This window comes from Corvus brachyrhynchos, unplaced genomic scaffold (assembly GCF_000691975.1).
Source record: "Corvus brachyrhynchos isolate BGI_N302 unplaced genomic scaffold, ASM69197v1 scaffold245, whole genome shotgun sequence".
In the NCBI taxonomy this organism is placed as follows: Eukaryota; Metazoa; Chordata; class Aves; order Passeriformes; family Corvidae; genus Corvus; species Corvus brachyrhynchos.
In genome coordinates, this window is record NW_008238988.1 from 1,087,128 (window position 1) to 1,100,034 (window position 12,907).

Consider the following 12,907-nt stretch of genomic DNA (forward strand, 5'->3'; position numbering starts at 1 on the left):
AGCAGGAATTCAGCAGTGCTTACAGCTGCCTGAATCCTGCTTGTTTTCACCAGCTGGAACTGCCCTGGTGAAGCCTATGCTGACAGAAACCCTGAACGGGATCCAGACACAGCCAGCTACTTAGGTGCATTCAGGATCCTAATTCCCACAGAGTTCAGCACCTGAGCACTTGGCTGAATCACAGCCTAAACCTAGAGGCACTCCAATTAAAAACAACCACCCCAAACAACAACAAAACAGCTGGTAATGTCCCTCAGTAATTTGAAGTGGTGACATTTTGGTATTGTGAGTGAAATTTGTTGCTGTAGGTAGGCTCAGTGCTTGAAGCAAGCTGGCACACCAGACTGGCATCACGGGGAGCCTCAGAGTGGCACGCCTGCACACTCTGTTTTAATTTGCACATGCTGCATGCCAGGGCTCCCTCCCACCCAGCCCCTGGTGCCAGTCCTGTTTTCCTCCTCCCATTCTCACCAACAGGTACCACCCACTCCTTTTGTTCCACTGCCATGGGGGCAAGAGGCTGCCCTAGGTGCACAGCAGTAAGTCCAAATATCACCACTGCTCATTGCTATCTTCCTACCTTATAGCAAAAACTACAAAAGTAAAACTTAGCAACATGGAAGCTGTCTTAGACCAGTCTTTTAGATCGTTCTGACAAGCAGAAAGTGAAAAATGTCAAAAGAAAAAAAAATACTCTTTTGTTTCTAGCTGACTTATCGTGGTCAGGACCAATGAAAAATTGCATTTTAATAGAGGATTCAAATTATACTGAGCCGTGGTTTTGAAAATAATCCAAATCAAACCAAAGCTTTACATATACTCCAGAATTCTACCTAAATCCCCATGATCCATACAGATCCCAACTCTAAAACCAGGTTTTAGAGTAACCAAGCCCTGGCAGAGCTGCACCTGAAGCTGAAGCCAAGCAGTTACCTGTTCTGTGCACAGAGGGAGGGAGCTGCTGAAGCAGGAGAGAGGCAGCAGGCAGAGCTGTTCTGCAGACACACCCCCAGGGAAGGGGGCTGGCTGGCACGGCAGCAGCAATGTCACCACCTTACCTGGCAATCAGCAAGCTGCGGCTCCACCATCTGCTGCCTCTGCGGGGTCTGAGGGTCTGACCTCAGGGACATTTTAGTTTTGTCTAGCCATTGCTCCAGCTCGGCCACCTGGGCCTGGCACACCAAGAGGACGGATTCTGGCTCAGGCCTCCCGCCATCCAGCGCTGTCTGCGAGCCCAGCGCGGCGTTGGGGACTGGAGGCGGCTGGTGGCTCTGAAGCAAAGCACATCAAAGCACCGTGGTGAGCGACCTGGTTTTGTAATTTCCCTCCCCTCCTCTTACCAGTGAGAGATGATTAACTTTCACACTCACAGAGCCCTGAAACAACTCTGTCGCCACGCTCCCAGACTTGGGGGGAGAAACAAACCAAGAAGGAAAAAAAGGAAAGAAAGGGAAACTCAGCAGGCAGGTGATCCGAGATCTGGTGTAACAGGTTTCCAGGCAGCCATTTGCATCTGCAGGGATCTACCTGAGCAGGGCAGCTATACCTGAGCGCACAGGAGGTGGATGACTCAACATTAACCTGTTCTCCCCTGAGGAGAGATGTTTTTCTGTGGGAGTTACACGTAAAAGCAATGCAGTTGGAAGCTGCAGAACAAGTTGTTGGACAATGCTTACAAGCTACTTGCGTGTGTTCAGTTCCAACACTTGAACATGCTTTATTTGGGCTCTAAGTCACACAATAAAAAAAATGGTGTATTTTTAAGGACATCTTGTGCAATTCTTCTCAGATATGCTTCTTGAAGAAGCAATATTGCACTGCACACGTCCATAACAAGAAGTCCAAAGTACTTGCAGATAATGAGTGGTGACTTGGAAGGCTGCACAGGTCTGTATATGCCTCCACACATGCAAACACTGGCACTTAGTAAGTAAATCAAGCACAACACCACAAGAGCAGAACTACCTGAATGCTCCCATGGCTCCAGAGCACACAGGCACCTGAGATGGCCAGTACTAGTGCACAACCTTCACATTAAAATGAGATTTGGCATAAAAAAAAGAGAGCCAAAATGCATTGTTCCAGCTATCAATGTCATCACAGAATGATAGAATAGTTTGGCTAGGAAGGAGCCTTTAATGGTCATCTAGTTTCAATCCCCCTGCCACAGGATATTGGAAAAAATTTCTTCACCAAAAGGGTTGTCAGGCATTGGAACAGGCTGCCCAGGAAGTGGTTGAATCATCATTTCTGGAAATGTTCCAAAAAATGTGTAGATGTGGCACTTAGAGATGTGCTTTAGTGCTCAACGGTGGTGCTGGGTTAATAGTTGGACTCTATGATCTTAGAGGTCTCTTCCAACCTAAACAATTCCAGGACTCCGTGATCCTAAGAGCTGAAGCTGCTCTGCCACCAGACTGCTGCTCCTGGTGTTCCTGGAGCACTCATGTTTCCCTCCACTCTTTTGTATATAACCTATAGGCTACTGCCTACTCTTATCTTAGCCTTTGCATGTCTTCCACAAAGCAACAACACGTGTCAAGCTCCTTAATTCCTCCTGTAACTGCCATTTAAAAATTCCATGGCTGATGTACGTTTACATCACTCAAACCCCTCCATTCATGCCTGGATGAATGACAAGCCAGCAGCTTCCCTCCTGAAAATTCTCCATTTTGTTCCCTAGAAAACTGCCCTTTCAAGGAAAAAGTCAAAATTTATCATCACCCAGAGCAGCAATATGAAGAAGCCACAAAGGATTGCAGGTATTCTACCATATAATACTGCAGCAAACTCCAGTAGCAAAACAGTGGAACAGGGCCTCTGCCCACGAGGTAGGTTCCACAACTCACTCAGGATGTCCCCTTGTTCAGGCCTTCAAACTCACCATAGCCAGACTGCCATCAGCTTCAGGACCTTCAGTGCCCTCCAAAGCTTGCAGAGATGTTTCTTCACCATGTTTACTGGGTGATTCAGGTATTGCTTCCTCATCCTGGAAAGACAGAGGCAACAGTGGAAATATTTGTATCTTCCATACAGATGTGCAGTAGCGGAGATGTGGCACTTTGGGATGTGGTTTGGTGGTGGTCCTGGCAGTGTCAGGTTTATGGCTGACTCAATCTTAAAGCTCTTTTCCAGCCTAAATGACTCTCTGATTCTATGTTCCATTGCCTTGCTGTGGTAGAGAAGCCTCAAAGAGCAGCAGCCACTCAACCTACTGTGGTCCTGGCCCAAGAGGATTCACAGAGAGCAGTTTTGTTATGCCTGTGGCACTGATGTACAGAAACAAACAATTGCAGCTATCACAACATTACTGAGGCACCATGAGGAACAGAGCAGAATGGCAACAAAACTGTAGCTGATTGGGTGTCCTAGATGCTGATTTTCTCATGTACAAAGAGAACCTCTTCCACAAATCACCCCCTACACTTTAGAGCCTTTCCAGGGTTCAGTGAAACAAGTTGCTGCTACTAAATGTGCATTTCTACCTTTGAGGGCTTTGTACAGCTAAAAGGAATGAGTCATTGAATCATTTTGATTGCAGAAGAACCTTAAGGTGACTGAGTCCAACCAGTACGTGCAACAGAAAAAGAGATTCTACACAGCAAGATTTAGTGTGAGATGGAAGATATGAATAAGGCTACCTTGTCCTGCATTTCTGCAGTTCTCTTGCACTGCAGGCTTCAGCAACACTTAGGACTTATGCGGATCTTTTCCACAAAGATGAGTTTCCCATCCCCACGGAGATAAACCTGAGTGCATTACCTGAACAATGCCATCTGACAAGGTACCAGAAGACCAGGAGGTTGCACTGTCTTCCTTGTGCCTTTCATCATCTCTTTCTGAAGGCCAAAAGCTTGCATCTTTCTCTGTGGCTGTACTTCCCTTTGAAAGCAGTAACAGCTCAGCTTTAGCTTGTGAACAGGAAGCTCAGATATATTCCTTCAGGCCATGTAAAGCACTGCAAACATCTAATAACACCTTGCTCTATTTCTGCCTTATCTATCATATCTGTGCTTCCCAAATCCCACCTCTCTTCTTGCTCTGTAGCTCTGCTGCAAGATGAATGGCAGCTGGATGACACTGATAGTTTTCTCTAGAGGCCGCAGAATATTCTCATTTTTTACACTATTAAAAAAAAACCTGAAAAAAACCCAAACAGACCAACAACCACCAAACCAGCAACAAGACACTAGCTTTTTCCTGTCCTGTCCCCTAAAAAGTCTTGCATGTAAAGAAAAATTGTGCCAGTGAAGATGTAGAGTGAGAAACCTTGAAACCAAAGTGCTTGGATCAGTAGTGAGGCACCACTTCTCCAAGCAGTTTGGACTTCTTTGCACTATCTTGCCATGGAGTTTTTTTTTCCAAAAGCAATTAATTTCATCATGAATCTTTATTCCCTGCTTTGCTCCTCTGCAGTTCACTTGGGCATTTAGGATCTCCAGATTCAGAGCCCAGTTTCCTGTAGTTTCCCCCAATCTCCCAGAAATTCCCTCCATCTTAACTTCACTCCCAATAGTCTAATCACACCTGTTTTTTCTTAAGTTCAAACATACAGATAAATTTTGTTGTTGCTTTTTCTGTTTTGGCATTCCAGAGGCTAATTGTTTCTGAAACACACCTCCACATATAAACATTGGTAATTAAGCCAATAAAACCAAAAAAAGGTATTTTGCCACTAACACTTCCATAAAGGGGACATTACTAAAAAAGCAATCCCACCAAAAGCAGGATCACACCTCACTGAACAAGGTGCTGTGTAATACTGGCACTAGAATATTGGCACACTGGCTTGAGTGCAATTCCTTTGTATCCTGAAGTGATAACAGATATTTTGGAGTTGAAATATTTCAGATTTTCACATTTTTCATAATTTCTCCTTTACCAAAATCTTCTGTCTTACATACACAGCTGTATATATATAAAACACACTGGACTCACCTTACTGTGTAAAGAACAGTCTTCTGATTCTTCATCCAAGGAAGGTAGAAGAGATATCACTCCTCTTTTTTTCAGCTACAAAAATACACACAGAGAGACAACCCCATTAATCATGACAAGAACGGTAAAAGCCTCTTCACTTCATGTAAACCAAAACAAATTTACCACTTGGGATCCACTTTTGGAGAAGCACTGAACATCTGGCAACCGACATTAGTGTCACTGAAAGCTGCAGGTTCTAAGCACCTCTGAAAATTGGGACTTGATGCTGTTAGGTTTCAACAGCACAGCTATAAAAGGGACAAATTTCATTTTGCCCCATGAAAATAATTCACTGAAAATCCCAGAACAACTGATTATCAACAAAACTATCCATGGAGCACTTTGCTGTTGATTGATGCAAACTTCATGCTTAAAGTGAAAAAGGCTAAAAAATAGCCAGAGGCACACCACTCCTGCCTTCTCCTAGACATGCATCACACTCGTCCTTCTGAACACAAAGGGAGGAGAGACAGTATTGATTCACACGGGCAGGGGTGCTCCTCTCTCACATGCCACTCCTCCAGGAGCAAGAAGGGTTATTTACCTCCCCTCTTTGGCCCTCAGGTGAGTGATCACTTACCTGCTGACCAGAAATATCAGTCTCAATCAGGTCACTCTGTGCTAATACAGGGGCTGGAGGTTCATCTGCTGCTTCAAGCACTTCTTGCTGTAGGCGCTGGTGAAGCTCAGACATGGAATTCTTCATCCCGGTAAGGAAATCTTCCTTTCTTTGGCACAGCTTTATGATTTCCTCTTTTACAGCTTCCATTTCTCCCTAAGGAGCAACAACATCTGTAAGCATCCATTGTTCTTACTTAACCAAACAGCAACGTAACAGATGATACCAGTGATGCCTCTTACTGGTACTGGGGCCATTTCCCCTTTTTCCTTTTTCTGGGCTTTGGGACAGTTCCCCATTGTCACTGCAGGAGATGTCCAGGTACATGCAAACCGACAGCAACAAATTCACTGCACGACAGCAGCTGCCACTGGTCATACAGAAGTTGGTAGTGTGGAAGGAAATGTGGCAGGCTGGAACTAATTCTAACTAGGTCCTGCATATCCATGAGAATACCAGTTTCCTCCAGGACAGAGGGAATGCAGATGGGTTGCATTACTATGTGTGTCAGAGCAGGTGATGTTACCTCCAACTACCTTCCCTGGAAGCCTGACACTCAACACTTGGGAAAGCCCTGAGGAGGGCAAAGACAGCAAATGAGGGTAGTTCAGGGCTCAGTCTTTGCCGAGCTGGCCTAAAGGAAAAAAACCATTTGATGGGTGTTAGGGATGTGGTTAGGGCTAAAATTATCCCATGTCTTTGAATGTGATACTGGGAGAAATGGACCCCAACAAAGCTCAAGGAAAATGTTTAATGTTCCGCGGAGACCAAACAATAACCCAAGCAACTGCACTAACAAAGGGGGAAACACATATGTCTTGGTCTCCTTCCTGGCCATGACTATTGCTCCAGCCAGTGTTCTGCCCTTCGAGTTTTCTCCCAGGGCTTTTCTTACCACCCAGCCTCCAGGTGAACCAAGAAATCCCAGCAAATAACAGAGTAAGACAGGGCATGGAATGAATTGCCTATTCCCTTCATTACTGGAAGTGCTAAAGCCCTTTGAAGCACTGTTACTTGCTCAGAAGACTGAAACCTGGCTAAATATCCCTTTGCACACTGGGCTCAGTTGATCACAGCAAGCTTTGATGCCAGGCTCGAAGTGAGAACAGCACTGGCTCCACATCATGCTCTGTCATTAGGGATGTTATGCAAGTAATAATCTGTGGCAGATGAAAGCAGCAAGCCTGCTGGTTCTGTCTCCACTACAGCTTCTGTTAATAGCTCTAGGGTGGCAGCATGACAGGGAAGGTGAAGGCAGGAACTCCAGCAAATTTTCAAAGGACATGGGAACTCTGCTCTGATGATGCTTTCTTCCTTTTGTACCCTCAAAACCACAAGATAAAATCATCCAAAGGTAGAGGCAAGAAAACATCATTGAAATGAAGAAACAGACATTCATGACAATTTGGCATGTTTTTATCAATGTCCACTAGGAACAGTATTTCTATTTATTTCACTGCAGGAGACTTGCCAGCATAGATTTACCAGCTACTCTGTTGCAAACTTAATTAGCCATAGCCTCCTCAGAAACCAAACCTTTCTTAAAATCACTTCTTTTTCTGACATCCCTCAGTAAGACGGGAGATTCCACTGCCCACTCCTATTCATGCAATGCTGTAACTACCAAGTTTTCTGCTAAAACAAGAACTATTAAACAGAAAATCCTACACTCAGAGACAAAAACAAGGAAGGATCAGGAAATGAGTCATGCTGAGTACTACATCAAGCCTCCAACATCCAACCAGCTGGCAGCAGAGCAGCTATGTACTTAGGAGCCTACTGAGTGATTATAGTTATTAGGCAAGCACAATGTAAGTGTATTAACTTTACTGTGACTGACTGGAAAAAACTGAGCATTTCAGAGGCACTTTATAAATAGTTATTACATTTAATTAGTAATTTCCTGACTTCTGCAGAGCTTAAAACACATCTTAATTTTGCATTAAAAAAATCAATTCATCCATTACAGAAAGCATCTGACTGCAGAGAGAAAAGCAACACATGCTTATCAGTTGATGAAAACACAGTGTGGCAGTCAGGACAAGGAAGGGGGTCTAATGAATCTAACCCCAAACAGAATCCCCTAAAGTACCACAGCATGACCAGCCATCAGAAAGGGACTCAGTTCTGTCCTTAGGCACTATCCCAAGCTGTCACCTCAGGGAAATTAGCAGGATGCTGAGCACAGGTAAGCTCTCAGTGCTGCTTATTGTTTCACCAAATCAGCTGTCATGAAAACAGCCCTCAATTTTTCTTACAAGTTGATATAGGCACAAATGACACATCAAAATCAGTAAGGAGTACATAATGAAAGATACACCCAAGTTGCAAAGTAGTATTAATTGTGATTAATTGCATGCTCACACTATGGCATTCAATTGCCTGCTTGACTGTGGTGGGGAAGGGAAGCACACCAGTATTTCTCAGTGCTCTGCATCACCATGATTAGTGTTTGTCAGGGCAAGTAACACACATGAGAGAGAAAAGAATGAAACCCACCTCTGGACAAGGAGTCTTCTGAGCCAGTGGTTGATCTTCATGTGATATTTCAACCAAATGGTTCTTTAGGAGTTGTTTCAACTTTTCAATTTCTTGCTCACATTTTTCTGTTTTCTCTACAGTCTCCTGTGAAATAGCAATCTCCATAAATAATTTTGAAATAAGGAGTACAGAAACAAACAAGTCAGTAAGGAAACAAAGTTGAACTGAAGAGTACTAAAGCCTCCTTTGTATCTGTAGTTATGTGTAAGAGAAACTGTGTTTGTTCTGCTAACTTTGCACAACTCCATCCCTCACTAAGTTTATTATTCACTTGCTAAAGACAAACAAGCTGCTCTATCCACAAGTTGAAGTCTGGTGGAGTATTCTGTCTAGGAGCTCCAGAGTAGAACAGTGAATTTGGCTATCAGGTTGAAATGGAGCAGATTTCATCACATTCATTACAATTTAGAAAAGGTTCTGAAAAAGAGAGAAATTACAGGGTTTGATATCAAATAAGGAAGCCTAACTGGTTTTTACTAGTGCTCAAGGCTTTACTGCCAGCTAGTTCTGCACTGACCAAAAATGAGCTGTGCTGTACACCAGGCAAACACTGCAGCTCAGAGGATAACCCAAACCACAATGACAATTCGAATACTTCCAACAAAAATGATAAGCATTCCCACATTGTGAACTTCTTCTGCTTACATGGCTTATAGGAAACCATAATTATATTTATAAACAGCCAAATTCACTTTCACTTGACAGTGACAGTAAAATCTCATCACTCCCCCCCCCGCCCAGGCTTTACTGTTCATGCAGAAACGGGCAATCTCCCCACACACTCATATCTGTCAGTCATAGCCTGTCATAATGTCTCAGATCACTAAGAAATTGTCACATCTGCAAGTTAGAATATTTTGTGAAAACATTGAATATGCACAGCATTTGGTGGTGCTGTGTTTGTGGACCCAGAGGCTGAGAACCAAAGAATATCAAAGGACTGTTCCTTAGGTGCTTGCAAAAGGTAATGAAGAAACAATGAAGTCAACAGGCTTGATCCTACTCTGCTGAGAGCAGCACCTGAATGACCCCAGAGGTCAAAGATCTCACTGCAAAGTATTCACAGACTCTGCCTTCCAGAGCAAGGAGTGTCACCTGCATGAATAGCAACAGTGCCATTTCTTCAGTCACTTCTTCCAAGCAGCACTCCCTCTCAAGAAAATGCAGGCTAATAAGGCTCTAAATAACCATTATTTTACTCACAGGTCCTAGAAGAAACTATTTTCCTCACTTAAAAAAAAGAAAGCCAATTTGAAAGGAAAGATATTAAATTGTGGCCTATAATCTTAGTGCCATAGGCAAAGAATTAAAGAGGAAAGAAAAAGGAATAGGTCCTCTCATGCTCAGCTTCAATGAGAAAGTAAAAGAAGATCTCCTAAAAGGAAGATTCACTTACCCATACCTTCAATTCTATATGAATAGGAGTGTTTAGTAATAAGTTAAGTGAGTACTACCTCAAATTTCCTTGACTAACTAAACAGTCTGAATATTTCGTATACAGACTCCAATGTCTTCTGTCATAGGCCAATATGTGAATACAGTCACTTACCTGAAGATAATTAATTTGTTTTTGCCTTCTACTCAGGGAAAAGAAAATCTGATTTTATCCTTTATCCAAAATACCAAATTATGCCACATATGTGGGACTGAACTTCTTCCTACAAGTGCTGCCTCTCTTTTGAGTTATTTCCTGGTTAACAGTTGCTCTTTACTTTTCATATTGTGGTAACACTAGAAGACCTGCCCATGGAAAAGGCCCACCTACCCACAGTGTATTTGTTTTGGAAGAGCTTAGTGAAAATGAGGTCAGGAAAGCATCAGATATGCAAATAATACCACTCTCTTGCACAGAAAACCAGTAGAAGCAGATGTGGCTTCCAAATCTTCTTCCTGATGACGTTATTTAGGTGTGGGACTTAACAGACCATAATAAAAAAACAAGAGGGCAACATTCAACCAAGAACTAAGGCACCTAAAATCCTGGCCCAGAGCACTTTCAATACCTATTACAGGCTTTGTTTCTGATTTACTGTTTCAGGTGTTACAATGCAACTAACTACACAAAAGTTACTGGTGCAATATCCCATTGCCTTATCCATAGCTAAATACGGACAAACTCATCCAAAGACTAATCCCTGGGGGGGGGAAAATGTATTTATTTTTATATATGAAGCTTGGCTGCCATTAGCTTTCCTCTCTAGCAGGATTCTTACCACATTTTTTATGCAGCACTCAAAATGCCATAGTTTAATGGCTTTATCTTTTGTTACACCTTAGGTGGTGCTAGACTTGTTTTGCAGTACTGCTGCTTTCAACCCATTCAACTGCACTGGAAAATCTCTTTTGCACAGCTTTTGATACACTAGCTGTCAAGAATTGCAATTTTTCCAATCTGTTTTCTCACAAAGAAATTTCATTCACCTGCAGATTGTTGGGTGTCTACAACATAAAGGCAAATGCTGAGCAAAAAAAGGTCACAGCTTTACAAAAAGGAGAAAAATCTAAAATTTGACCTAATACTCTACACAAACCAGTTACAAGTGTCATGATAACAACTGATAATTTCAAAGCACCCTGTTTCTGATTTTTTAAAGTGTTTTGAATATTCTCCATTATTTCATCTGGTAGCTCTAAAAAAAGTACATTTTACCACATCCATTTTTTCAGACATAAGAAATTGTATGGACCAAAAAAAAAGAAAAAAAAAGGATTGTAGGGATTATACAGCTCTAACATAGCCATTGCTTTTTTCTGAACTCCAAGCATGCACTAGTCATGTGGCATGCTTGAGTTTTTCTCTTTGTGTGGTGCTTTTAATTTCACAAACTGAAAATCAGAGCTGTTTTAGCTGTCACTTGTGTCTGCCGGGCCTCTGAAACGCCCAGTTAGATGTTTTAAAGCATTCTGCTGTACCCTAACACGTTAGGAAAACCAGATCAGCAAAGATAACATAACACTTTTCTAGGCGCTGTCAGCATCCTGCAAAGAAATGGATGGGTCAAACAAGAACTTTCATTCCTCTGCTGACGTGGGAACCTGCATTACCAAGCTCCAGATTTCCTCCAGCCTGGGCAATGAAGCACGACCAGGCCCTGAATTGGAACTTCCCTGAGCTGGTACAACCACACTGCTCAGTGAAGTGCTGCACAGAGACTCCTGCAGGTTTGGAGCTGTTCCATAACTCTCACTGTCCCCGAGTTAACACTCACTGACCCATCCGCACTGCCTTCTCCTGCTGCTGTATTACCTCTGTTTCCAAACCCAGCCTGGCCAACAGCATCTCAAAGGTCCCTGTCACATGCTGGCCTGCCTCAAAACAGTGAATTAACCAGGACACAGCTGTAGGGATTGGCCACTTTCCTGGCTCACTGACTTGGATCAGTAAAAGACCTTCTGCTGTTAGCAATTTCCACCTAATGGCTGTCAACAAGAATTTCCATGGTCAAGGTGAATTTAAGGAGTTGAATGCTGCAGATGTGAGCACCTACAACTAACACTGGACTTCCATCACCAGTGCAAACCTGGGGCATGAGACACCTGAGCCTTCATTTCTTCTACAACACGGTGTCAGCTGTGACTGAATTGGAAAACTGAAATGCATTTCAAGACTTCAGTGTGCTTTGTTGCAGGATCAAATTAAACAGGAAGAACAAAAAACAGCCCCAAACCATTACACAGAAGACACAGTAGATGTAACTACTGGCTGCAAAAGCAACATTGTTTAAAGATCAAAATTTCTCTAAAAAAAAGGTGGTCCAGGTGACTGTCAGAAAAAAAACCCCATCAATTACCTCCAGCAGCTCATTTTGTTCCTTAGTAATTTTTTCTAATTTCTTCAGTTCTCTCAAGAGTTGTCTTGCTCTTTGGAAGACTGAGAAAGGTTGCATTTTCAGCCCTGGCAGCTGAAGTGCATCTTCATAGGACTGTATATGAACAATAGTCTTCTGCATGGGACCAACATGCTCAAGTATAACCTGTCGGGATACAGGATAGATGATGGATGTGATACTGAGTTAGAAAAATCAACACCATAAATTTATACTACACTAATGATGAGCAAAAACTGTCTTTGGTGAGTTTCCCATTTAAGAAGAAAGAATATTTTAATCCCCATATGGGCCATTCACTTAAGAGTTGGACTCTATGATCCTTGTGGGTCCCTTACAACTCAGAATATTCTCTGATTCTGTGAATCTTGGGAAAAATAAATGAAAATCCACGGTGAGTTTGTTTAAAGCAAGACAAAGATATAATTTATATTTACAATTCTGGTTTTTCTGTATATACATACATAAAGTTTGCACAGTGACAAAAAAGTGTCACATTCAGATTAGTTGCTATTTACTAAGCAGTTCATTTCAAAGCAGAACATCACTGGCAGTGAAGACAGTTAAAAACTGGTGCAAATTCTTTGACGTCACTCTAGGCAAATTCTGGTTTTTGTCTTTTGTCCTGCAAACCAGTCATTTTATGATGGTCCCAAAAGCAGCCTAATAAACATAGATGAGATGATGAATTGAGATGAAGTCAACAGAAACCCCTGAAGACGACTTTCCTGTCAAGGACAGCATTTCATATCACAATACTTTGAGTGAATGCCCAGTTTACAACCACCTTGATCATTTTGGGAAGAACAGAAGTGTGCCCTTTCATAGCACAATACGTGTTTTATGGAAGACTCAGTGATCAATTTATGAAAGACAGAATGGCAATAGCAACTCATAACTTCTCGGTTCTCCTGAAGAAATATGAAATCCCACTGGAGCC

At 42.6% G+C, this 12,907-nt stretch overlaps 1 protein-coding gene across 1 annotated transcript in view; it reads right to left on the bottom strand.

Moving 5' to 3' along the window:
• The window catches only part of SYNE2 (spectrin repeat containing nuclear envelope protein 2), a 170,785-nt gene that overhangs the window by 71,061 nt on the left and 86,817 nt on the right, over nucleotides 1-12,907 (bottom strand). The window contains 7 exon segments of the mRNA XM_017738829.1: nucleotides 1,059-1,271; nucleotides 2,885-2,989; nucleotides 3,763-3,882; nucleotides 4,939-5,013; nucleotides 5,561-5,755; nucleotides 8,099-8,224; nucleotides 11,932-12,114. Coding sequence (XP_017594318.1) covers nucleotides 1,059-1,271; nucleotides 2,885-2,989; nucleotides 3,763-3,882; nucleotides 4,939-5,013; nucleotides 5,561-5,755; nucleotides 8,099-8,224; nucleotides 11,932-12,114 — 1,017 coding nt within the window.